At 44.3% G+C, this 27,888-nt stretch overlaps 1 protein-coding gene across 1 annotated transcript; it reads right to left on the bottom strand.

Moving 5' to 3' along the window:
- Positions 1-29: 29 nt before the first annotated feature.
- LOC311120430 (juxtaposed with another zinc finger protein 1-like) lies at positions 30-27,690 on the bottom strand. Its single transcript, XM_084157846.1, has 5 exons — positions 27,451-27,690; positions 6,460-6,532; positions 2,306-2,502; positions 1,072-1,241; positions 30-621 (listed from the first exon to the last, which is right to left on the bottom strand). The coding sequence occupies exons 1-5, from the start codon at positions 27,563-27,565 to the stop codon at positions 445-447; spliced, it is 732 nt and encodes a 243-aa protein (XP_084013972.1). The 5' UTR covers positions 27,566-27,690; the 3' UTR covers positions 30-444.
- Between the last annotated feature and the right edge of the window lie 198 nt (positions 27,691-27,888).

Raw genomic sequence — 27,888 nt, 5'->3', positions numbered from 1 at the left:
CCCCCTCTTCTTTTCTCTTTTTCTTTTTTACAGTTAGCACCGTATGTCAATACAAAGAGTAATGACAATTGTTGTGATAGCAGAAGAATGTGCAAATGTACAACAACAAAACTTAAGCCTATAAAGATACATATCATTCAAAAAATAACTAGAGATAGCATGTGAAAACCATAGAACATTATACAAGACATAAAAAAGGCTAACGACAAAACAACTTAAAGCATGCACTAGATCCTTTAGTGTGTGGGAGGAAGGAATAGGGTTTTGGGTTGTCACCCCTAAAGTTGGGACAGAAGGGATAGGGGTATGTTTTGGGTGGTTGGGAGAGGTGGGGTGGATATTGACGATTGAAAAGGTTTGGGGTGGTTGGGTTGGGTGGGTATTGCTGGTGAGGAATAGGGATATGTTTGGGTGGGTGACCAGGGGTTGTCACGACGATCGTCTCTAGCCCTGCATCTTGCGGATGATGTCGGCGGAGACGGGCGGGTGGAAGTTGATGGTGTGGTGCCTCAGGCCCTGGGACGTCTTGTAGCTCTTCCCACAGCGGCACTTGAAGGGCTTCCGCACACGAATCTGGGTCCGGTGGCCGTTCTTGGCGTGGTATTTAATACCGTTCACATTCTGAATGACGGGGAGAGACATTAGCAGGAGGACAGCAGGAGAACCCTGGCCTGGGGTGGTCTAGCGGTCTAAGCCTCTGCCTCCAGAATACATGTACCTGTGCAAGTGTGGGTTTGAATCCGACCGACTGCTATTCTAACACACCCTCTCCTCCCATCTTTTTCTTACTATCCCATCTAATGAAGAAAAAAAATACAAAAGGAATCAAAATAATAATTTCCCTTTACATTATCTTAGTGAGGATCCCTAAAAGCAACATCCAGGAACAACATTGAAAACATTGACATTGCTAGTGGAAACTTCCCCTCAGATCCTGTATTGAAGTGAAAACCTCCAGTACTCAGATCATAGGCTACACTGAACTGATCTATAGAGGACTAGCGTGTAGCAGAAGAATAGAGCTAGGGACCAAATACATGGAAGTGAGCTGGGGCTGTGTGTGTACTGCACCTTGTATCTCTTCTTGCAGCCAGGCACAGGGCAGGCGAAGGGTTTCTCCTCTCCTCCATTCATACACATGGAGCTGAGGATAGACTCTGAGCTGATGGCACTCTCTGTGGTCCAGGACTCATCACTGTCTGACTCCTCATAGTCCACCTCCTCATCATCATACTCACTGCCTGGAGGGGGAAAACACACACAGACAGAGAAAAGAGAGAGAACATTACTATAGGGGAAACACAGACGGTTACATCTGTCTATTGTCTTGAGGAGAGGGGCATGGAGCAGACAGAGGGTTTGGTGTGTGTCAGTGGCACCCAGGGGGAGGGTGTTGGCTCCCTGAAAGAGATCATTAAGTGGGAGGTGTCCTCATTGTTTTGCCTGGAAAAAGTGCAACACTTTTTCCACTCACACACTGACTATCACAACCCCATCCCCCAATGTACACCCACACTGTACCCCCCCCCCACCACCACCATTACACAGGAAATGCTTCACCTCAGCAGGAGGAAGTGGATGGCACCCTGGCACATGTTAAAAGGATTTCAACAAGGGTGTGTGTGCGTGCGTGCGCGGTTGTGTAAGCGCAGACCTAGTGCTGCGATTGAAAACATTTGGGCAGGAATTGCACATCTGCTTTTGGGCTCTGAAACACACACACACACACACACACACACCCATGCAAACATGTAATTACCAGTGTTGACTGGGATCACTGCAGGAACACGCTCTCTCTCTACTGAACACACGTGTTGAACTGGCATGTAGTCTGGATCACTCACAATAGGAGTGTTCTATTGACACTCAGTCTAGAACATTAGAGGCAAATCCATTCAGCAGACGCTTTTATCCAAAGAGATTTACAGTAGTGGGAGAATACATTTCCTTATGGGTGAACCCAGGTAAGCAAACCCACAATCCTGGCATTGCGATCACCATGCTTTACCCAGTGCATCACACAAGACCACAAGGGGCCATACATCTTCAGCAGGGCCGAGACGCTACCAGTATCGCAATATTTTTTCCATGCCAAAAATGAAAACCGAAGCACACCAAATTCTTTGGTCCTTTAAAAACTGTCTGTATGTAAAATATTGTATGCCATAGCTTGGGAAATAAATAAATGTGACTCTGGATGACAACATAAATCAGATTCTTGTTATGTTTTCTTGCCATGATACTAACGAGTATCGCGATACTGGTATCGTCCCAGCCCTAATCCTAAGTGTCCACTTTCTCTTACCTGTGGGTGTGCTGCTACGGAACGAGGAGGAGGGTGTGATGGGTGGAGTCACGGGAGGAGTCAGGTTGCCGTTGCTGTGGCGTGGAGGCGTGGCCACGCTGTTCCGAGACACGCCCCCTGTGATTGACAGGGAAAGTTTGGGTGTGGCCCTCTTCTTCAGGGTCTCCTGCTCCCGACGCGCCGCGTCAGTCATGAACCTGGACACACGTTACACACATAATACACACGTTACACACACACACTCATACAAATAAAGATTACTTAAACAATGATACAGTAGTATCTCCTCCTCTTCTCTCTCCCTCTTTTCACTCCCTACCTCCCTCCCTCGCTCCCTCCCTCCCTCTTCTCGCTCCCTCCCTCCCTCTTCTCGCTCCCTCCCTCCCTCTTCTCGCTCCCTCCCTCCCTCCCTCCTTCTCGCTTCCTCCCTCCCGCTTCTCTCGCTCCCTCCCTCTTCTCCCTCCCTCTTCTCGCTCCCTCCCTCCCTCCCTCCCTCCCGCTTCTCTCGCTCCCTCTTCTCGCTCCCTCCCTCCCTCTTCTCGCTCCCTCCCTCCCTCTTCTCGCTCCCTCCCTCCCTCCCGCTTCTCTCGCTCCCTCCCTCTTCTCACTCCCTCCCTCCCTCTTCTCGCTCCCTCCCTCCCTCTTCTCGCTCGCTCCCTCACTCCCTCCCTCTTCTCGCTCGCTCCCTCTTCTCCCTCTTCTCCCTCCCTCTCTTCTCGCTCCCTCCCTCGCTTCTCGCTCCCTCCCTCCCTCTCTCTTCTCGCTCCCTCCCTCCCTCTCTCTTCTCGCTCCCTCCCTCCCTCTCTCTTCTCGCTCCCTCCCTCCCTCTCTCTTCTCGCTCCCTCCCTCCCTCTCTCTTCTCGCTCCCTCCCTCTCTCTTCTCGCTCCCTCCCTTATAGAAATAAGGTTCATGAAATTAATAATTTGCTAGTAACATATTACATTCATATTCTGACCATCTCTGAAACTCACTTAGATAATACATTTGATGATACAGTGGTAGAAATACATGGTTATAACATCTACAGAAAAGACAAATGCCAATAGTGGAGGTGTTGCTGTTTATATTCAGAACCACATTCCTGTAAAGCTTAGAGGATCCCATGTTAAATACTGTTTAAGTAATATGGCTACAGGTTCATCTGCCTCACCTAAAGCCCATTCTTGTAGGAAGCTGCTATAGACCACCAAGTGCTAACAGTCAGTATCTGGATAACATGTGTGAAATGCTTGATAATGTATGTGTATCAACAGAGGTATATTTTATGGGTGATTTAAATATTGACTGGCTTTCATCAAAGGTGGTCCTCTGTAGCTCAATTGGTAGAGCATGGCGCTTGTAACGCCAGGGTAGTGGGTTCGATCCCCGGGACCACCCATACGTAAAAATGTAAGTCTGCTAAATGGCATATTATTATTATTATTATTATCAAGCTGCCCACTCAAGAAAAAGCTTCAAACTGTAACCAGTGCCTGCAACCTGGTTATCAGTCAACCTACCAGGGTAGTTACAAACAGCACAGGAATGAAATCATCAACATGTATTGATCACATCTTTACTAATGCTGCAGAAATGTTATTTAAAACAGTATCCAAATCCATCGGGTGTAGTGATCACAATATAGTAGCCATATCTAGGAAAACAAAAGTTCCAAAGGCTGGGCCTAATATAGTGTATAAGAGGTCATACAATACGTGTTATAGTGATTCCTACGTTGTTGATGTAAATAATATTTGTTGGTCTGTGGTGTGTAATGAGGAGCAACCAGACGCTGCACTTGACACATTTATGAAATTGCTTATTCCAGTTACTAATAAGCATGCACCCATTAAGAAAATTACTGTAAAAACTGTTAAATCCCTGTGGATTGATGATTAATTGAAAAGTTGTATGGTTGAGAGGGATGAGGCAAAAGGAATGGCAAATAAGTCTGGCTGCACAACCAATTGGCAAACGTACTGCAAATTGAGAAATCATGTGACTAAACTGAATAAAAAGAAGAAGGAACTATACTATGAAACAAAGATAAATGATATAAAGATAGTAAAAAGCTTTGGAGCACCTTAAATTAAATTTTAGGCAAAAAGGCAAACTCAGCTCCATCATTCATTGAATCAGATGGCTCATTCATCACAAAACCCACTGATATTGCCAATTACTCATTATTTTTTAATTGGCAAGATTAGCAAACTTAGGCATGACATGCCAGCAACAAACGCTGACACTACACATTCAAGTATAACTGATAAAATTATGAAAGACAAGCATTGTAATTTTGAATTCCGTAAAGTGAGTATGAAAGAGGTGAAAAAAAGTATTGTTGTCTATCAACAATGACAAGTCACCGGGGTCTGACAACATGGATGGAAAATTACTGCAGATAATTGCAGACGATATTGCCACTCCTATTTGCCATATCTTCAATCTTAGCCTACTAGAAAGTATGTGCCCTCAGGCCTGGAAGGAAGCAAAAGTAATTCCGCTACCCAAGAATAGTAAAGCCCCCTTTACTGGCTCAAATAGCTGACCAATCAGCCTGTTACCAATCCTAAGTAGACTTTTGGAAAAAATCGTTTGACCAAATACAATGCTATTTTACTGTAAACAACAGACTTTCAGCACACTTATAGGGAAGGACATTCAACAAGCACGGCACAAATGACTGATGATTGGCTGAGAGAAATGTATGATAAAACGATTGTGGGAGCTGTTTTGTTAGACTTCAGTGAGGCTTTTGACATTGTTGATCATAGTCTGCTGATGGAAAAACTTGTGTTATGGCTTTACACCCCCTGCTATATTGTGGATAAAGAGTTACCTGTCTAACAGAACACAGAGGGTGTTCTTTAATGGAAGCCTCTCCAACAAAATCCAGGTAGAATAAGTAATTTCCCATGGCAGCTGTCTAGGCCCCTTACTTTTTTCAATCTTTACTAAGGACATGCCACTGGTTTTGAGTAAAGCCAGTGTGTCTATGTATGCGGATGACTCAAGACTAGACACGTCAACTACTACAGCGAGTGAAATCACTGCAAAACAAAGAGCTGCAGTTAGTTTCAGAATGTGTGGAAGGAATAAGTTAGTCCTAAATATTTTAAAAACTAAAAGCATTGTATTTGGGACAAATTATTCACTAAACCCTGAACCTCAACTAAATCTTGTAATAAATTATGTGGAAATTGAGCAAGTTCAGGTGACTAAACTGCTAGAAGTAACCCTAGATTGTAAACTGTCATGGTCAAAACATGTTGATAGAACAGTAGCTAAGATGGGGAGAAGTCTGTCCATAATTAAGCACTACTCTGCCTTTTTAGCAACACCATCAACATTAATAATATGCATGTAAATCTCTCATGGCTCAAAGTGGAGGAGAGATTGACTTCATCACTACTTGTTTTTGTTAGAAGTGTTGACATGCTGAATACACCGAGGTGTCTGTTTAAACTGCTAGCACACAGCTCAGACACCCATGCATACCCACAAGACATGCCACCAGAGGTCTCTTCACAATCTCCAAGTCCGGGACAGACTATGGGAGGCGCACAGTTCTACATAGAGCCATGACTACATGGAACTCTATTCCACATCAGGTACCTAATGCAAGCAGTAGAATCAGATTTTAAAAAACAGATACAAATACACCTTATGGAACAACGGGTACTGTGAAGAGACACACACAGGCACAGACACACATTCACATGATAAGACACGCACTCTACACACACGTACACATGGAGTTTGTATTGTAGATATGTGGTAGTAGAGTAGTGGCCTGAGGGAACACACAATATGTTGTGAAAAGTGTTAGGAAATATAATGTCATGTATGCTAGTCTTTGTCAAAACTGCTCCATCATTAGAGCAACACTGCTCTCTATAGAGTGTGTGTGTGTGTGTGTGTGTGTGTGTGTGTGTGTGTGTGTGTGTGTGTGTGTGTGTGTGTGTGTGGCATTTACGTGTGTATCAGTGGAGGCTGCTGAGGGGACGACGGCTCATAATAATGGCTGGAACGGAGTGAATGGAATGGCATCAAACATATGGAATGCATGTGTTGGATGTATTTGATACCATTCCACCTATTCCGCTCTAGCCATTACCACGAGTCCGTCCTCCCCAATTAAGGTGCCACCATCCTCCTGTGGTGTGTATGTTACCTGTTGATGTAGCTCAGGGCCAGGTAGGTGGGCTGTTGTTGCTCCTGTTTCTCCAGAACACGAGGATCTGTGTCTGAGAGAGAGAGAGAGAGAGAGAGAGAGAGAGAGAGAGAGAGAGAGAGAGAGAGAGAGAGAGAGAGAGAGAGAGAGAGAGAGAGAGAGAGAGAGAGAGAGAGAGAGAGAGAGAGAGAGAGAGAGAGAGAGAGAGAGAGAGAGAAAGAGAGAGAGAGAGAGAGAGAGAGAGAGAGAGGAGAGAGGAGAGAGAGAGAGAGAGAAGAGAGAGGAGAGAGAGAGGGGCGAGAGAGAGAGAGAGAGAAGAGAGAGCGAGAGAGAGAGGGGCGAGAGAAAGAGGGGGCAAGAAAGAGAGACAGAGATAGAAAAGGGGGTAGTTAGTTACTGTAAAATAGATTGTTAGTTACTGTAAAATAGATTCATATGGATATTTAGAATTTTTTAAAAACTTAAATACGGAAATAGATTCTGAGTCTTGAAATCTTTCAGTATGTATCAGCATAGTACATGAGAAGCACAAGGGGAGACAAACTGTTAGCAAACATCCAGTACAGTTGTTCTTGATTACATAGAACCATGTTACAGAGAGGGTTATGTAACCAAGAACTCTGTACATTACACCATGTTACAGAGAGGGTTATGTAACCAAGAACACTGTACACAGCACCATGTACATAACCCTCTCTGTATATGGTGCTATGTACAGGGGATGGAAGGAGGTGGAGGTTATGGTGGATATACTAGAAATATCACACAAACACACCTCAGTAACACTGCAGCAGGCAGCTTCCACTGCCTGGGGCCACCAGGCCAAACTAAAAAAATGAGCGTGAGTGTGTGTGAGAGAGAGAGAGAGCGAGAGAGAGGAGCAGAGGACATAGGTGGGTGAAGAGAGAGAGAGAGAGAGAGAGAGAGAGAGAGAGAGAGAGAGAGAGAGAGAGAGAGAGAGAGAGAGAGAGAGAGAGAGAGAGAGAGAGAGAGAGAGAGAGAGCGCTGTAGTTTACAGCGCCGGAGAAGATGGCTGCCGTTTTACAGCCCTCTAACCAATTGTACTATTATGTGTGTTTTTCCGTGTGCAATGTGATGAATGTGTGCTAAGCCACAACTGCACACTACCACAGTATACCACACTGAGTAGAAATACAGTCAATAGCCGAATACATATGCAATGCAATGGCTTGTTGTGAATGTGTACAGCCTAATTCATAAGGCCTAACATACGTACACACGCAACGCAAGAACGCAATTAGCTAAGCAAAATGGTGATCCTGCGTACTTGCGTCAAGATTATATCATTGATATCTTTGCTCCGCAACTATGCTGTGTAATGCACTGTACTTGACAGAGTTTACACGTATCTAATCTGATGTGCACTTATCAGGAGTCAACCATACTGTGTATATACTATGACATGTGTTTAACTTTTAGAATATATTGTGTTTCTGAGTATCAGTTCAGCCTTGGTGTGAGCCTCAATACGTGTGAGAGTGAGTGAGAGTAAGTGGAGACAATGTGTGTGTATGTATGTAATTATGGTTGTGTGTATCATGGTTCACAGATGACCAGAGCTAGATTATCTCTGTGCCATTTTTAACAGTCTCCCTCTGTGTGTGTGTGTGTGTGTGTGTTTGGTCTTGGCCTTAGCAGTACTTTGGCTTCAGACATTCACACCTCATAATTAAGAAATAATTCAGACTTCCCACAGTAGAGGAGCACACCAGGGAGACCAGCAAACACCCATACAACCTGACATGTGTGTGCACACGCACACACACAAAGCAGTCTCTCTCGCATTCTCTCTCTGTCCCTCCCTCTCTCTGAATCTCTCGCGCACACGTCTGAGGTGGTCCACTGAGGTGGTCTTAAGCAGGTTTTTACTGCCGTGCTTTAATCATTCTACCTGCTGCTGAGATCCAGAAACCAGAACACTTAACTTAGCCTACATACACTCTATGAGAGAGAGAGAGAGACAACAACACAATTAGACCCAACCAAATCATGAGAAAACAAAAAGAGAATTACTTGACACATTGGAAAGAATTAACAAAAAAACAGAGCAAACTAGAATGCTATTTGGCCCTAAACAGAGAGTACACAGTGGCAGAATACCTGACCACTGTGACTGACCCAAACTTAAGGAAATCTTTGACTTTGTACAGACTCAGTGAGCATAGCCTTGCTATTGAGAAAGGCCGCCGTAGGCAGACCTGGCTCTCAAGAGAAGACAGGCTATTTGCACACTGCCCACAAAATGAGGTGGAAACTGAGCTGCACTTCCTAACCTCCTGCCAAATGTATGACCATATTCGAGACACATATTTCCCTCAGATTACAGAGATCCACAAAGAATTTGAAAACAAATCCAATTTTGATAAACTCCCTTATCTACTGGGTGAAAAACCACAGTGTGCCATCACAGCAGCAAGATTTGACCTGTTGCCACAAGAAAAGGGCAACCAGTGAAGAACAAACACCATTGTAAATACAACCCATATTTATGTTTATTTATTTTCCCATTTGTACTTTAACTATTTGCACATTGTTACAACACTGTACATATACATAATATGACATTTGAAATGTATTTATTCTTTTGGAACTTCTGAATGTAATGTTTACTGTTAATATTTGTTTATTTCACTTTTGTTTACTATCTACTTCACTTGCTTTGGCAATGTTAACATACGTTTCCCATGCCAATAAAGCCCTTAAATTGAAATGAGAGAGAGAGAGAGAGAGAGAGAGAGAGAGAGGAGCAGAGGACATAGGTGGGTGAAGAGAGAGAGAGAGAGAGAGAGAGAGAGAGAGAGAGAGAGAGGGAGGAGCGGAGGACATAGGTGGGTGAAGAGAGAGAGAGAGGAGCAGAGGACATAGGTGGGTGAAGAGAGAGAGAGCGCTGTAGTTTAACAGCGCCGGAGAAGATGGCTGCCGTTTTACAGCCCTCTAACCAATTGTACTATTATGTGTGGTTTTCCGCGTTATTTGTAATTTATTTTGTACATAATGTTTCTGCCATCGTCTCTTATAACCAAAAAGAGCTTCTGGATATCAGGACAGCGATTACTCACCTCGTATTGGACGAAGATTTTTTCTTCAACGAGGCGGCCGCGAAGGATATCCTACAGACACCCGACAAGGCCCAAATCCCCGTCATTCGCATGAGGAAGAGACGGAGATATCGTGGACGTAGGTCGGGGTGCCTTGTAAGGATCCGACGGCGAGCGAATAAACTGCCGCTCCCATCAATCCTATTAGCCAATCTTCAATCATTGGAGAACAAATTGGATGACCTAAGATTACGGTTATCCTACCAACGGGACATTAAAAACTGTAATATCTTATGTTTCACCGAGTCGTGGCTGAACGACAACATGGATAACATACAGCTAGCGGGCTATACGCTACATCGGCAGGATAGAACGGCTGACTCCGGTAAGACAAGGGGTGGCGGTCTGTGTATATTTGTAAACAACAGCTGGTGCACAAAATCAAATACTAAGGAAGTCTCAAGGTTTTGCTCGCCTGAGGTAGAGTATCTTATGATAAGCTGTAGACCACACTATTTACCAAGAGAGTTTTCATCTATATTTTTCATAGCTGTCTATTTACCACCACAAACCAATGCTGGCATTAAGATTGCACTGAATGAGCTGTATAAGGCCATAAATCAACAGGAAAACGCTCATCCAGATGCAGCGCTCCTAGTGGCCGGGGACTTTAATACAGGGAAACTTAAATCCGTTCTACCTAATTTCTACCAGCATGTTAAATGTGCAACCAGAGGAAAAAAAAAAAACTCTAGACCACCTTTACTCCACACACAGAGACGCATACAAAGCTCTCCCTCGCCCTCCATTTGGCAAATCTGACCATAACTCTATCCTCCTGATTCCTGCTTATAAGCAAAAACTAAAGCAGGAAGCACCAGTGACTCGGTTAATAAAAAAGTGGTCAGATGACACAGATGCTAAGCTACAGGACTGTTTTGCTAGCACAGACTGGAACATGTTCCGGGATTCTTCAGATAGCATTGAGGAGTACACCACATCAGTCACTGGCTTCATCAATAAGTGCATCGATGATGTCGTCCCCACAGTGACCGTACGTACATACCCCAACCAGAAGCCATGGATTACAGGAAACATCTGCACTAAGCTAAAGGGTAGAGCTGCCGCTTTCAAGGAGCGGGACTCTAACCCGGATGCTTATAAGAAATCCCGCTATGCCCTCCGACGAACCATCAAACAGGCAAAAAGTCAATACAGGACTAAGAATCGTACTACACTGGCTCTGACGCTCGTCGGATGTGGCAGGGCTTGAAAACTATTACAGACTACAAAAGGGAAGCACAGCCGCGAGCTGCCCAGTGACACAAGACTTCCAGACGAGCTAAACCACTTCTATGCTCGCTTCGAGGCAAGCAACACTGAAGCATGCATGAGAGCACCAGCTGTTCCGGATGACTATGTGATCACACTCTCCGTAGCCGATGTGAGTAAGACTTTTAAGCAGGTCAACATTCACAAGGCCGCAGGGCCAGACGGATTACCAGGACGTGTACTCCGAGCATGTGCTGACCAACTGGCAAGTGTCTTCACTGACATTTTCAACATGTCCCTGACTGAGTCTGTAATACCAACATGTTTCAAGCAGACCACCATAGTCCCCGTGCCCAAGGACTCTAAGATAACCTGCCTAAATGACTACCGACCCGTAGCACTGACGTCTGTAGCCATGAAGTGCTTTGAAATGCTGGTCATGGCTCACATCAACAGCATTATCCCAGAAACCCTAGACCCACTCCAATTTGCATACCGCCCCAACAGATCCACAGATGATGCAATCTCTATTGCACTCCACACTGCCCTTTCCCACCTGGAAAAGAGGAACACCTACGTGAGAATGCTATTCATTGACTACAGCACAGCATTCAACACCATAGTGCCCTCAAAAGCTCATCACTAAGCTAAGGATCCTGGGACTAAACACCTCCCTCTGCAACTGGATCCTGGACTTCCTGATGGGCCGCCCCCAAGTGGTAAGGGTAGGTAACAACACATCTGCCACACTGATCCTCAACACGGGGGCCCCTCAGGGGTGCGTGCTCAGTCCCCTCCTGTACTCCCTGTTCACCCATGACTGCATGACCAGGCACGACTCCAACACCATCATTAAGTTTTCCGACAACACAACAGTGGTAGGCCTGATCACCGACAACGATGAGACAGCCTATAGGGAGGAGGTCAGAGACCTGGCCGTGTGGTGCCAGGACAACAACCTCTCCCTCAACGTGACCAAGACAAAGGAGATGATTGTGGACTACAGGAAAAAAAAGAGGACTGAGCACGCCCCCATTCTCATCGACGGGGCTGTAGTGGAACAGGTTGAGAGCTTCAAGTTCCTTGGTGTCCACATCACCAACAAACTATCATGGTCCAAACACACCAAGACAGTCGTGAAGAGGGCACGACAAAGCCTATTCCCCCTCAGGAGACTGAAAAGATTTGGCATGGGTCCTCAGATCCTCAAAAAATTATACAGCTGCACCATCAAGAGCATCCTGACTAGTTGCATCACCGCCTGGTATGGCAACTGCTTGGCCTCCGACCGCAAGGCACTACAGAGGGTAGTGCGTACGGCCCAGTACATCACTGGGGCCAAGCTTCCTGCCATCCAGGACCTCAATACCAAGCGGTGTCAGAGGAAAGCCCTCAAAATTGTCAAAGACTCCAGCCACCCTAGTCATAGACTGTTCTCTCTGCTACCGCACGGCAAGCGGTACCGGAGTGCCAAGTCTAGGTCCAAAAGACTTCTCAACAGCTTCTACCCCCAAGCCATAAGACTCCTGAACAGCTAATCATGGCTACCCGGACTATTTGCACTGCCCCCCCACCCCATCCTTTTACGCTGCTGCTACTCTGTTAATTATTTATGCATAGTCACTTTAACTCTGCCCACATGTACATATTACTTCAACTACCTCAACTAGCCGGTGCCCCCGCACATTGACTCTTCACCGGTACCCCCCTGTATATATAGCCTCCCTACTGTTATTTTATTTTACTTCTGCTCTTTTCTTCTCAACACTTTTTTTGTTGTTGTTCTATTTTTACTTTTTTGTTAAAAATAAATGCACTGTTGGTTAAGGGCTGTAAGTAAGCATTTCACTGTAATGTCTGCACCTGTTGTATTCGGCGCATGTGGCCAATAAAATTTGATTTGATTTGATTTGAGAGAGGAGCAGAGGACATAGGTGGGTGAAGAGAGAGAGAGAGGAGCAGAGGACATAGGTGGGTGAAAGAGAGAGAGAGAGAGGAGCAGAGGACATAGGTGGGTGAAAGAGAGAGAGAGAGAGAGAGGGGAGCAGAGGACATAGGTGGGTGAAAGAGAGAGAGAGAGAGAAAGGAGCAGAGGACATAGGTGGGTGGAGAGAGAGAGAGAGAGAGAGAGAGAGAGAGAGAGGAACAGAGGACATAGGTGGGTGGGTGGAGAGAGAGAGAGAGAGAGAGAGAGAGGAGCAGAGCACATAGGTGGGTGAAGAGAGAGAGAGAGAGAGAGAGAGAGGAGCAGAGGACATAGGTGGGTGAAGAGAGAGAGAGAGAGGAGCAGAGGACATAGGTGGGTGGAGAGAGAGAGGAGCAGAGGACATAGGTGGGTGAAGAGAGAGAGAGGAGCAGAGGACATAGGTGGGTGAAGAGAGAGAGAGAGAGAGAGAGAGAGAGAGAGAGGAGCAGAGGACATAGGTGGGTGGAGAGAGAGAGAGAGAGGAGCAGAGGACATAGGTGGGTGGAGAGAGAGAGGAGCAGAGGACATAGGTGGGTGGAGAGAGAGAGAGAGAGAGAGAGAGAGGAGCAGAGGACATAGGTGGGTGGAGAGAGAGAGAGAGGGAGAGAGGAGCAGAGGACATAGGTGGGTGGAGAGAGAGAGAGAGAGAGAGAGAGGAGCAGAGGACATAGGTGGGTGAAGAGAGCGAGAGAGAGAGAGAGGAGCAGAGGACATAGGTGGGTGAAGAGAGAGAGAGTAAAGCATGAAAAACACTGATAAACTGAGTGCCGATAGACTGACAATAGGTACTTATCACAGGAGGAGGCCATTCCTTCTATTTCTAGAACAAAAGACGTACCTGCTGCGTACCGATGCAATTCTACAAGTAGAAATGGCAGTTTCAATGTCGGCAGTGGCTGACAACTTGACTTGGAGCCAATCAGAGAATACGAACCTCCACGTGGGGGAGCCGAGAGGAGTGACCCAAAAAAAAAAAAAAGAGGCCACCCTTTTCATCAGAATTGTTCTAACTAAAACAATATCGCTGCAAACAATAAAGCGGCCACTGTAGCTAGTAACATAATTAAATCACAATGGATTCGTTTCCATGAAGTAACTGCCTGTAGCTGGCTGCCGAGAGTCAAAGCAGTGTCTTTACTTTACCTAGCTAGCACAACAGCTAGCGAATCATGCTAACAATTTAGCTAACGTTAGCCAGCTTGCTAAAAATCTATGGGCTGTATGTGATAATGGAGAGTGAAATAAATTGTTTATTTGTCATCTTGCTAGCTAGTTATCTAGCTGTGGCTATCTGGCTAGTATCAACATTGGCTTTCTACAACAATAGCAACATTAGCGCAGTTGGCTAGCTAACATTGACTAGACCGTAAAGCAACACACAAGGACATGCATTGCCAAACAATGCTACTGCCACCTTCTGGTTTGGAGTATTTTAACAGGGCTGAGTGGCTGATGACTTCAAGGTCTTTGCTGTGTGAACACAAAAGAGATTGACTGCCGGCAGTCCTTAGCACCTCTGAACAGATTGTTGGCAGTCAATGTACTGTCGGCAGGCAAACGTTTGACAATCCTACCGGTGTGAGAAAGAGAACAGTGCTGTAGCAGTGCCTTTAGCTAGCATACAACAGAATGTCAAGCTCCCCAAAACAAACCACATGCTAACCATACAGCATATTGCATTATGATTAAATATGGTTAGCATGTCCATTTTAATATGCCTTTATTTTAGCAGAGTCCCATTGAGACCGAGGTCTCTTTTACAAGGGAGCCCTGCATTTCACAATTACACAATCACGGCAGCGTAGGAGCATAGGAAATACACCAAGAAAAGACAAATACTGGGATAACCCTACAAAATACAATCATGCAAAACAACCACATTTCTCAGTAGAGGTCCTCAACCAACATTCTGAATTGCCTGTAAGGTATTCTGAAGATCGCACCTCACTTATGTAACAAGGAACTAAAAGCAGTTTTTTCCCTAAATCTTTTAGTGACAGACGGAATTTCAAGAATTCGCCATCCTTGTAACCGGGTATGGCATCTCGTGCTTCTAAATGTTAGTAACAATGTTAGGTAATGCAGGAGTTTTTGTTAAAGGGCTTTATTAATTAACAGAATGCAGTGTTTCGACCTAGCTAGCATACAACAGAATGTCAAGTAGGGCTGGGCGATGTATCAAATTAATTTGATTAATTCAAATTCATGTTTTTACACAATATTCCAAATGCCTGTATCCCAATAATTATTTTTCGTTTTTATTAGTGTTAATGTCCGCTTGTTCTCATGTTGTATTTTTGGTCTCGTCTCCTTCGCTCCTCTGAGCGCCAAGCATCACGTCTGGAGGAAACCTGGCACCATCCATACGCTGAAGCATAGTGGTGGCAGCATCATGCTGTGGGGATGTTTTTCAGCGGCTTAGACTGGGAGACTAGTATTTGTATTTATTATGGATCCCCATTAGCTGCTGCCTTCCTGGGGTCCAGCAAAATGAAGGCAGTTATACATTTTTAAAACATTACAATACATTCACAACATATTAAGTGTGTGCTGGTCTCTGCTCTACTACCGCATATCTATAACACAAAATCCATGTGTACATGTGTGTATAGTGCGTATGTTATCTTGTGTTTGTATGCATGTGTCCATGTTTGTGTTGCTTCACAGTCCCCGCTGTTCCATAAGGTGTATTTGTATATTTTACTGCTGGCATGAGTTACTTGATGTGGAATAGAGTTCCATGTAGTCATGGCTCTATGTAGTACTGTGCGCCTCCCATAGTCTGTTCTTGACTTGGGGACTATGAAGAGACCTCTGGTGGCATGTCTTGTGGGGTATGCATGGGTGTCCGAGCTGTGTGCCATTAGTTCAAACAGACAGCTCGGTGCATTCAACATGTCAATACCTCTCACAAGTACAAGTAGTGACGAAGTAAATCTCTCCTCCACTTTGAGCCAGGAAAGATTGACATGCATATTATTAATGTTAGCTCTCTGTGTACATCCAAGGGCCAGCTGTACTGCCCTGTTCTGAGCCTATTGCAATTTTCCTCTTTGTGGCACCTGACCACACGACTGAACAGTAGTCCAGGTGCAACAAAACTAGGGCCTGTAGGACCTGCCTTGTTGATAGTGCTGTTAGGAATGCAGAGCAGCGCTTTATTATACACAGACTTCTCCCCATCCTAGCTACTGTTGTCTCAATATGTTTTGACCATGACAGTTTACAATCCAGGGTTACTCCAAGCAATTTAGTCTCCTCAACTTGCTCAATTTCCACATTATTCATTACAAGGTTTAGGGTTTAGTAAATGATTTGTCCCAAATACAATGCTTTTAGTTTTTGCAATATTTAGGACTAACTTATTCCTTGCCACCCATTCCGAAACTAACTGCAGCTCTTTGTTAAGTGTTGCTGTCATTTCAGTCGCTGTGGTAGCTGACGTGTATAGTGTTGAGTCATCCGCATACATAGACACACTGGCTTTACTCAATGTCGTTAGTAAATATTGAAAAAAGTATAGGGGCCTAGACAGCTGACCTGGGGAATTCCTGATTCTGAATCCTGACCTGGATTTTGCCGGAGAGGCTTCCATTAAAGAACACCCTCTGTGTTCTTTTAGACAGGTAACTCTTTATCCACAATATAGCAGGGGGTGTAAAGCCATAACTCATACTTTTTTCCAGCAACAGACTATGATAGATGTCAAAAGCTGCACTGAAGTTTAACAAAACAGCCCCCACAATCTTTTTATCATCAATTTATCTCAGCCAATCATCAGTCATTTGTTTCAGTGCTGTGCTTGTTGAATGTCCTTCCCTATAAGCCTTCCCTAGTCAGGATCGAGGGAAAGATGAACGGAGCAAAGTAGAGAGATCCTTGATGAAAACCTGCTCCAGAGCGCTCAGGACCTCAGACTGGGGCAAAGGTTCACCTTCCAACAGGACAACGACCTTAAGCACACAGCCAATACAATGCAGGAGTGGCTTTGGGACAAGTCTCGGAATGTCCTTGAGTGGCCCAGCCAGAGCCCGGACTTGAAGCCTCTCCAATCATTACCAATGACATGCCACTGGCTTTGAGTAAAGCCAGAGTGTCTATGTATGCGGATGACTCAACACTATACATGTCAGCTACTACAGCGACTGAAATGACTGGAACACGTAACAAAGAGTTGCAGTTAGTTTCAGAGTGGGTGTCAAGGAATAAGTTAGTCCTAAATATTTCTAAAACTAAAAGCATTGTATTTGGAACAAATCATTCACTAAACTCCAAACCTCAATTAAATGTAATAAATAATGTGGAGATTGAGCAAGTTGAGGTGAGTAAACTGCTTGGAGTAACCTGGATTGTAAACTGTCATGGTCAAAACATATTGATACAACAGTAGCTAAGATGGGGAGAAGTCTGTCCATAATAAAGCGCTGCTCTACCTTCTTAACAGCACTATCAACAAGGCAGGTCCTACAGGCTCTAGTTTTATCGCACCTGGACTACTGTTCAGTCGTGTGGTCAGGTGCCACAAAGAGGGACTTAGGAAAATTGCAATTGGCTCAAAACAGGGCAGCACGGCTGGCCCTTGGATGTACACAGAGAGCAAACATTAATAATATGCATGTCAATCCCTCCTGGCTCAAAGCCACTGCTTGTGTTTGTGACAGGTGTTGACATGTTGAAAGCACCGAGCTGTCTATTTGAACAACTGGCACACAGCTCAGACACCCATAAGACATGCCACCAGAGGTCTCTTCACAGTCCCCAAGTCCAGGACAGACTATGGGAGTCGCACAGTACTACATAGAGCCATGACTACATGGAACTCTATTCCACATTTATTAATTTTTTTAGTCATTTTAGCAGACGCTCTTATCCAGAGCGACTTACAGTTTGTGAGTGCATACATTTTTTTTTTTTCATACTGGCCCCCGTGGGAATCGAACCCACAACCCTGGCGTTGCAAGCACCATGCTCTACCAACTGAGCTACATGGTAACTGATGCAAGCAGTAGAATCAGATTTTAAAAACAGATAAAAATACACCTTATGGGACAGCGGGGACTGTGAAGCAACACAAACATAGGCACAGACACATGCATACACACACATGATAATATACGCACTATACACACACGTACACATGGATTTCGTGTTGCAGATATGTGGTAGTGGAGTAGGGGCCTGAGGGCACACACTTAGTGTGCTGTGAAATCTGTTATGAATGTATTGTAATGTTTTTTTTTATGTATAACTGCCTTAATTTTGCTGGACCCCAGGAAGAGTAGCTGCTGCCTTGGCAGCAACAGCTAATGGGGATCCATAATAAATACAAATACAAACCCAATCGAACATCTCTGGAGAGACCTGAAAATAGCTGTGCAGCGACGCTCCCTGACAGAGCTTGAGAGGATCTGCAGAGAAGAATGGGAGAAACTTCCCAAATATAGGTGTGCCAAGCTTGTAGCATCATACTCAAGAAGACTCGAGGCTGTAATTGCAGCCAAAGGTGTTTCAACAAAGTACTGAGTAAAGGGTCTTAATACTTATGTAAATGTAATATTTAGGTTTTCTTTTAGTTTTTTAAATAAATTTCCAAAAATTTCTAAAAACCAGTTTTTGCTTTGTCATTATGGGGTATTATGTGTAGATTAATGAGGGGGGAAAACACCATTTAATCCATTTTAGAATAAGGCTGTAACGTAACAAAATGTGGAAAAGGTAAAGGGGTCTGAATACTTTCCGAATGCACTGTATAATGACGAGATGCACGTCTCCGCCCTAACAATGGGATTTGTTGTCTCAAAGGCGGGAAGGCAGGCGACAAGATTAGGTCCAAAATAGATTTTAGCGAGAGGTTGCTTCGCCTCTTCCTCTATGGTTTACACACACACCGAGCCCCTCCCCCTGTCTCTCATGCCAACAAAGTTGAGAGATCACATCTTCCTCTCTGACAAGTGGTTTCAACTCGCTATTTGCATTTGAGGTTTGGTCCAACAGAATCGGTCATATGGACACCAAAACACATTGAAACATTATTTTACTGTAATAGAGAAGTTCACTTTTCTAACGATACCCTTTTTACGTCTCAACTACTCAAATTGCATGCAGAGCAGACACTACTAAAACGAGAGTATCAACAAACATTGAATCTGGAAAATGAATGCTCAGTTTGTCGTGCGCGGCATTGGTGTATCACGTACCGCTAGCAGCATTTTAGCCAAAGACTGTGTTTTATAAATGTGCAATAAGCATAAAACACAATTATATACGGAATTGGCAACTCGTTCTCATTGGCCTCCCTTGATAAAAAAAAACTATAAAAGAATTAGCCAATCAGCATTGAGCTGAGCTCAACTGTAGGTTGTCATGGTGCAGCAAAACGCCCCCAAGGGAGGCAAGTTTGGATTTGGCTACAGACCAATCAAATCACTTCCTTTGCAAAACCTCATTTTCAGAAAAACTTGTCAATTTGTGGTCTGCTTGTGTTGATGTCCTGCAGTAGCTAGCTTGCTAAATCGTCCCTTTCCTAAGTAATGGATGGAGATGGGGATTTGGACTTGTGGTTTTGACTTCATTATCTGTACAGGCCAATGATTATGACGGCAATTCTAATCTAACCATAAATTAATATGTTGTGCCACTGGCCTGAGACGATTGAAGTTCAATATGTAGCCTAGATGTAGGCTAGCTAGCTAACTTAGTGGTTCAAGTCCCCTGAGTGGCGCAGTGGTCTAAGGAACTGCATCGCAGTGCTAACTGTGCCACTAGAGATCCTGGTTCGAATCCAGGCTCTGTCGCAGCCGGCCGCGACCGGGAGACTCATGGGCGGCGCACAAGTCGTCCAGGGTAGGGGAGGGAATGGCCGGCAGGGATGTAGCTCAGTTGATAGAGCATGGCGTTTGCAACGCCAGGGTTGTGGGTTCGATTCCCACGGGGGGCCAGTATAAAAAATAAATAAATAAATAAATGTATTCACTAACTGTAAGTCGCTCTGGATAAGAGCGTCTGCTAAATGACTAAAATGTCAAATGTAATTGTTGCCCATGCGAAGAAGTCAGGCTAGCAAGCATTTTAGCTAGGTAGCCTATGACAACAAAAACTAAGTGTACCGTATGACAGAGCCATAGAACGTTTTGCTAACATGAAAGAGAAGAAGATGGCATTGGCGTTCAACTAGTCTACAAGTAGGGTGAGTCAACATGTTTTGTTTTACACACACACAAATCAGTAGCCTACCATGGACAGCCACATTTAGCAACATTGATTGGACTAAATTGTTTTTGGTATCTTTAAGTTTATTTTCAGTGTATTAAACTAACCATATACAGCCTTGTTGATTTGATTATGTTTAAATGTTTAAGTTGAAATGGTGCTGCAATAGCGGAGGCAGTGATCCTGTTGTCTTTGTGCTGACTTGCGGTAACTCTGTGGTTCTAAATCAGTAGTTGTTTAGTAAACTGTCGAAAAAATGAACTTGCTTGACCATGCTGCAGGTGATATAACGGTATGTATGAAATATTTGCTTTGTGGACGTCGCCGGACAGATGTAGCTCAGTTGGTAGAGCATGGCGCTTGCAACGCCAGGGTTGTGGGTTCGATTCCCACGAGGGGCCAGTATGAAAAATGTATACACTCACTAAAACTGTAAGTCGCTCTGGATAAGAGTGTCTGCTAAATGACTAAAAATGTAAATGTAGCTCTCCGGTTTTGTGATTAAACAAATATATGTGTAGTTGAATTTATTCCACCGCTTTGTGACTGTTGTCTTTTTGTTGTCACGGCCTTATTGTATATCACGGTGGCGTATGAACGAATGGGTTATAGAGCAAACAACGCAATTATCACAACATAGGTTGTAATATGGCTTTTTAACTGGCTTGGCTTCCTCAGTGATTTTACCCATGCACCACTACTGCATTTTTATAGACAGACTTGAAATCCAGATCAGTGATTATTGCAACAAACAAAAACAGCATGTTAAACTATTTAGATCAAATCATTTAAATATTAGTGTGTCTTATGGTTGTGGAAGGCTTTTATTTAGCCTAGGTATAACTTCACAAGCCCTGAATTCGTTAGATTATTGCTGACTGTTTGAATTACAGTGTATTTTACCTTTAAATTGTACAGTTGCTCTGCGAAACTATATTTTGGCGAGTACCGAACGTATTTTGACATTATAACGTTTGCAGAGCTGGTTAATGGGACTTTTAATTTAAGGATCCTGAGCGTCAGAGGAGATCATGTCATCTTCATCGTCTCCTCAAGCCCAGGTACTGGTTTAGTAGCTGAGAAAAAAGAAGAAACCTGTACACTGCTCTTGCTAGTATCACTGCTCTTTATTAAGCTTTACGTATCGGCCTCAAGGCCTTCGTCAGAGCTTATTAAAGAGCAGTGACACTATCAAGAGCAGTGTGCGGGTTTCTTCTTTTTTCTCATCTTATTCAATTGTTACCATGCACCTGCAACAAAGATAGCTCAGATGTGCAAGTGCCTTTAGAATTTTGAATCACTGGTTCAGTAGCTAGCATACAACAATGCTAACCAATAGCTTATTTTCCTTTGAGCCTTGCTGTGGCCTTGGTAGGGAGAGAATTAAGTAAACCAGGTGCAGAGAGAGGGAGAGCAATAAATGTTCCTCAACTTTATGGCTTCCGTTCACCTAGCAGGACAGGAAGCAAGTACACTCCTGATACCGCCACTGTAACAAGAAGAGGCACACACATAGGGCGAACGCGAACACACACACACACTACACAGTTCTATCATGACTGAGCATTTGTGTCACAGCTGTCACACTAGTCCAGTTCTCTCCTAAAGACAGTGTGTGTGTGAGTGTGTGGCATGGGTCTACATGGGTGGGTGTGTACCAGTGTATAAGAGTGTAAGTTGGGGGCACAAGGGAGTCATAAATATAGTCCAAATTAGCATTCCTGTCTTTAAATCAGCTACCCATCAAACAGCACTCTACTCACTTCAACACAACGTCACTTTTCTGACCAACAGTCTACTACTGCCTCCTACTGGTCAAAGATAAGGACCCACCTGTGTGAGCGTGTGTTTTTGTTTAACTATCCTTGTGGCTACCAGAAGTCCTCAAAAGGATAGTAAAACAAGGAAGATTCTGACAAGTGGGGACATTTTGCCGGTCCCCACAAGGAAAAATGCTATTTTAGGCTTAGGGGTTAGTTTTAGGGTTAGAATTAAGGTTAGGGGTTACGGTTAGCTTTAGGTTAGGTATAGTTTTAGGGTTAGGGGTTTAGGTTAGGTTTAGGGTTAAGGTTAGATTTAGGGAAAATAGGATTTTGTATGGGAATCAATTATTTGGTCCCCACAAGGATAGCAATACAAAACTGTGTGTCACAGCAGGCCAAGAATGCGGGTCTTGTTTTCCAGACTGCTAATTAAGCCAGAGTGTGTTTTAATGTGTTTCTGAAGCAGCAGGCACCGGATGGAGAGAGAGAGGGAAGAGAGAAAAGGGAGGAGAGTGGGGAAAGAGAGGGAGGGTACACCCCTCTGTAATTAGACTTCCCAGTGCATGGTGGGGCTTTCAGGCCCTACGACTTCTGAGGGTGTGCGTGTGTTAGGGTGGTGTATTTTCCATTCTGGGACACACTAATTGCCTCGTTATGCCCAGACAGGTCATTTGGAGCACACACACACACACACACACACACACACACACACACACCTTCCGTGTCACACCTCAGCATTGAGGTCAGGGGGGAGAGAGGAAATGGAAACCAACACACCAGGCATCAACAACAAACACAAACATAAACCCTGTTCAAATACTTATACAGTGTACCCTACCTTCCACCCTTCATGTCCTGGATTAAATCACTGATCTGACATGACTGGGTTAGTAAGATATGTTGTCGTGGAATCACTGCTTTCACATCCTACACACATAACGTAATCACACAAGAAAAAGCACATAGGCCTACTCCAAAAATTGAGTTGAGACAAACTAATAACACAGGAAAGGATGCCTCCTTCAACTACAGAGATACACTCCAAAGTTGGAACAGCAATGGTACAGTAGTCAGTAAGCAATAGTAAGCACTCAACAGAACAGTGAAAAAACACAGTGCTACACTGACACCTTCTGGTCACAGACGGATACACAGTGCCTGTATTATCATTACATTATATTAGCAGACTCATATACAACAACAACCTTAGCTCTAGGTTACATTTGACAGCTAACAGGATACATGAGTAACTGAGACAAGTTGTACTAGCAACATTTTCCAATTTGGGAAGCACTGTGAGTGGCGTCTCTGCCTCTATCTCGCTCTCCTTCACCCTCTTCCACTCCTCTTTCTCCCCCTCCCCCCCCCCCCCCCCTCTCTAGGTAGGACAGGGGAAGAGGTGGGTTCTGGTGAAAGGCAGGTATACACTTGTTCAGGTAAAGACAACAGAACACTGGCAGTCTGGCACACAGCTAGCCAAGTATGACATCACTACATTCCTCTTCTCTGACTTCACCCACACACACACACAGAGGGACAGACCTATATCTAACTTAAAGTCATGATCATACATGTAACCTACATACAGGACAAACCTGTACCTCAGAAACACACACACAAACGTACACAGTCTTGAAGGGCCATTGAACATCTTTAGATGATCATTTGTCCTATATACACACACTGAACAAAAATATAAACGTAAATTGTAGGTCCCATGTTTCATGAGCTGAAATAAAAGATCCCAGAAATTGTCCATATGCACAAACAGCTTATTTCTCTCAATGTTTTTGCACACATTTGTTTACATCCCTGTTAGTGAGCATTTCTCCTTTGCCAAGATAATACATCCACCTGACAGGTGTGGCATATCAAGAAGCTGATTAAACAGCATGATCATTACACAGGTGGACCTTGTGCTGGGGACAATAAATGGCCACGAAATGTGCAGTTTTGTCACACAACACAATGCCACAGATGTCTCAAGTTTGTGTGCAATTGGCATGCTGACTGCAGGAATGTCCACCAGAGCTGTTGCCAGAGAATTTAATGTTAATTTCTCTACCATAAGCCGCCTCCAACGTCGTTTTAGAGAATTTGGCAGTACGTCCAACTGGCCTCACAACCGCAGACCACATGTAACCACGCCAGCCCAGGACCTCCACATCCGGCTTCTTCACCTGCGGGATTGTCTGAGATCAGCCTTCTGGACAGCTGATAAAACTGGAGTATTTCTGTCTGTAATAAAGCCCTTCTGTGGGGAAAAACTCATTTTGATTGGCTGGGCCTGGCTCCCCAGTGGGTGGGCCTGGCTCCCAAATGGGTGGGCCTATGCCCTCCCAGGCCCACCCATGGCTGCGCCCCTGCCCAGTCATGTGAAATCTATAGATTAGGGCCTAATGAATTCATTTAAATTAACTGATTTCCTTATATAAACTGTAACTCAGTAAAATCGTTGAAATTGTCGCATGCTGCGTTTATATTTTTGTTCAGTATATTACATGTCTATGTTGGGATGGCTCTTTGATATCAAGTCTTCTTTAGAGGAGGTCCCCTTAATATTCATGATAGAGTTCCCTTTCAAAATTCTGTAACAAAACCTAGCATGATGCCACTGAATAAACCCTATCAATAGTACTGGAGTTCCAGTGGATGATGAACAGCATACTATTACATTCTCTGACACTAGAGGGCAGCGCTGTATCTCTAAATATGGAGTTCACACTTTCTGCAGCTAAACATGTCTGAGTCCTGGTGGACAACCAGGCATTTTAATAATCAAATTAGTCTGTTCACCTGTACAGAAAATACTAATCTTCTGTATTGTAATTATCGATTTGGTAACAATTGTATGGCGAATATACTGCAGTGGTAGAGCAGAAGTGGAACCAAAGACAAACAACAAACACGCACACTCCTTGCTGGGTAGACAGATCTAATGAGAGTATTGATCTGATTATGTGTTATTAATGGTTTCAGTCATTGTAGCAATGCAGCTGTAGGGTTGAATCATTGACCCCACTGATCAGACTGGTGACCCCTGTTCTGCTCAGCTGCCTCAGGAGCCAGATGGTGAGTGCGTGGGGGAGGGGGGATGGAGTTGTATTTCTATCCTCGTGGGTACCAGAATCCCCATAAGAAGAGTAAAACAAGGACATTTCCCAGGTCCCCACGAGGACACAGGCTATTTTAGGCTTAGGGGATAGAATTAGGGTTAGAAATAGGGTTAGGGGTTAAGGGTAGATTTAGGGTTAGGGTTAGGGGTTAAGGGTAGGTTTAGGGTTAGGGGATAAGGGTAGGTTTAGGGTTAGGGGTTAAGGGTAGGTTAGGATTAGGGGTTAAGGGTAGGGTTAGGGGTTAAGGGTAGGTTTAGGATTAGGGGTTAAGGGTAGGTTTAGGATTATGGGTTAAGGGTAGGTTTAGGGTTAGGGGTTAAGGGTAGGTTTAGGGAAAATTGGATTTTGAATATAAATACATTTTTGGTCCCCACAAGGATAGTAATACCAAACGTGCGTGTGTGTGTGTGTTTGATCTACTATCCTCGTGGGTACCGGAAATCCCCAAAAGTCCCCACAAGGATAGTAATACCAAACGTGCGTGTGTGTGTGTGTTTGATCTACTATCCTCGTGGGTACCGGAAATCCCCAAAAGTCCCCACAAGGATAGTAAAACAAGGAAAAGGCTTTGGGGTTAGGTTTAGGGTTACAATTAGGTTTAGGGGTTAGGAGTTAGGGGTTACGTTTAGGGTTAGTGAAAATAGGATTTTGCATGGAAATCAATTTTAGGTCCCCACAAGTTTAGTCAAGCATATGCTCTGTGTGTGTGTGTGTGTGTGTGTGTATACAGTATATGGATGAGTGCTCAGTGCTCTAAGCCTACCTGAGATAATCATATTGCTCTCAGCTAACCTACTCTGAGATAGATAGCTAACCCTTTCTTTCATCAGCTGATGTGTGTGTATATGATGTATGGTGATGATAGGTATTCTGCTCCACCTCCACCAAAACCCCCACTGCACCCATGTCCTGTAATTAAACAACATCACGGTCACAGCTGGCTGGGGCGGAGCCTCCTTTGTATGAGAGGCAGCAGGTGTGCTGTCCCTTGGCCAATAGCATGCTCCCATCCCCCTCTGTGACAGCCTGTCTCCATGGAGACCAGCTCAGTGGAGCATTCCTTGCCTGCCTCCTCCAAGTGTCCATACTGGTAAGAAACACATGGACATAAGGAATGGACATACCCTTGGCACTAATGTAGCAAAATACATAGCCTTAAATGCGATTACCTCACATGATGAAAGGACTCATTTTTTTTAATCTAATGGGCAAGATTAGAGAAGATATCTGATTTAGGGGCCTCTGTGCTCCTGAGACAACCTAACCAAAAGGACACATTTGTTGGCTTCCTCTTCTGAGAACCCTGTGATGTTTTGGAGTAAATCGCCATGTTATAGTCTGACCTGGCTGGCCAAATTCCGATCTTTCATGCATAGATAGCATTGATCATCCCATTAGGCCTATTCTTACGAGATAACCTAATATTTTGCTCATTGCTGCAGCTGTTTTGTGATGAGTGACTCAGACAAATGTTTTTTGCTAGCATATTAAACCTCTAAGGTCTCGTAGTTATGATAACTATGTGCAATAGCGTATGGTGAAAATATTGCATTGTAAGATATAGTGATACATAGGAATATGTTTTAGAACCATTTTTATATCAAATGAGTGCAGTCTAAATGTGGTTGATGATTGCTGTAGGTTTGAACTGTAGCATATCGCCTGCAGCCAAGCAAATGATCAAATCAAATGTTATTTGCCACATGCGCAGAATACAACAGGTGTAGACCTTACAGTGAAATGCTTACTTACAAGCCCTTAACCAACAATGCAGTTTTAAGGAAAAAAAAGTGTTAAGTAAAAAATAGATAAGTAAAAAAAAAAAAAGGGAGTCTTGTGCGGGGGCACCGGTTAGTCGAGGTGAGCGCCTATCTATATGATCGCCTATCTGGTGGTAATCTGCAACAAGTTGAAACATTGTATTGTTACATTGTTGCAAATCAAGCACTTGAGAGACTGCAGACTGGCAACAATCTATCTAGAAAACGGGGAAACAACTTTGCTGGCACAAAATTCAAAACATTTCAGCTGACAACACCCAAATATTATGATCAACTCTGATTTACTAACATAACATAGGCTACCTGATAGGTACAAGTCTACTACTAAACTAGCGGTATTTTGTCATCTAGTTGTGACTGAGTCAAATCAATTATAATGTACACATAGTATTATCCTAATGCATCTTCAGGGTGAGAACGGCTGAGCACTTGGGGTGACAATGGCGAGAGATAATCCCCAATCAGCGAATGGTGCTCCGCTGCATTGTAACACGGGCCTAAACGTAAACACAGCGACCAATGCAAAACCTCTGCCTGGCTACACTACGCTAGCCTAGCCACCTATGACAACGTTATTAGTTTAATATAAATAGCTAAACTTACGCCCTTGCTGCATAATAATAATGCAAAACTAAAGCCATCCGCTAAATCCGAGGGGAAGTTTGGTTTCTCATTTTTTATTCTGCATTTGCAGCGAACGGTGCAAGCCGAGTTGGAAAGGGTAGCAAGCAGGCAGGCATAGCGGAATGCAATGGAACCGTGTTCTTCTAGCCTAGCATTAGGCTAGCTAGCTAACTATGCTACCTCTCTCCCTCCCCGACTCACCGATGTGATTGTCCTCGATGTGGACGATGAGCTCGGCCAGAGACTCGAACTGGAGCCCGCAACCCCCGAACCTGCAGGAGTTGGAGAAGAAAGACGCGGCCGCGATGCCTGTCATGGTTGCTGGCTAGTGCATTCACTGGGAGTTCGGTAGCCGAGGCGGGCTTCGGGTCCAGGGAAGGAGCAGGGCAGAGCGGGGAGCAGCGTAGCAGACACCCGGCGGCCAGGCAGGACAGTCACCACAGCGGTGGACGCAGCTGGGGGTTGTAACTAGTTACCACAGCCACAAAGTCATAAACCCCGCCTATTTTTACAATGTCTCTTCTTTATAAGGTCGATGTCCGCGCCCCAGCGGAAATCGAATTAGCATAATATAAAAATCCCCATAAAAATCAATGAATTTAAGCTAGCAATATCTGGGTTTTTTGCATTGAATGCGTC

The sequence above is a fragment of the Coregonus lavaretus genome (genome assembly GCF_964263955.1).
Source record: "Coregonus lavaretus genome assembly, chromosome: 3".
In the NCBI taxonomy this organism is placed as follows: domain Eukaryota; kingdom Metazoa; phylum Chordata; class Actinopteri; order Salmoniformes; family Salmonidae; genus Coregonus; species Coregonus lavaretus.
Note: the sequence above shows the minus strand (reverse complement) of the source record. Positions and strands in the feature narration are given on the sequence as shown.

What these genes read in the sequence shown, in the direction of transcription:
- LOC311120430 (XM_084157846.1), bottom strand. Translation starts at nt 27,565, where the DNA reads ATGACAGGCATCGCGGCCGCGTCTTTCTTCTCCAACTCCTGCAGGTTC. An exon ending in CATCGAGGACAATCACATCG is followed by an intron (nt 6,533 to 27,450) that starts GTGAGTCGGGGA and finishes TCTCTCTCTCAG; the next exon opens with ACACAGATCCTCGTGTTCTG. An exon ending in GCCCTGAGCTACATCAACAG is followed by an intron (nt 2,503 to 6,459) that starts GTAACATACACA and finishes ACGTGTGTCCAG; the next exon opens with GTTCATGACTGACGCGGCGC.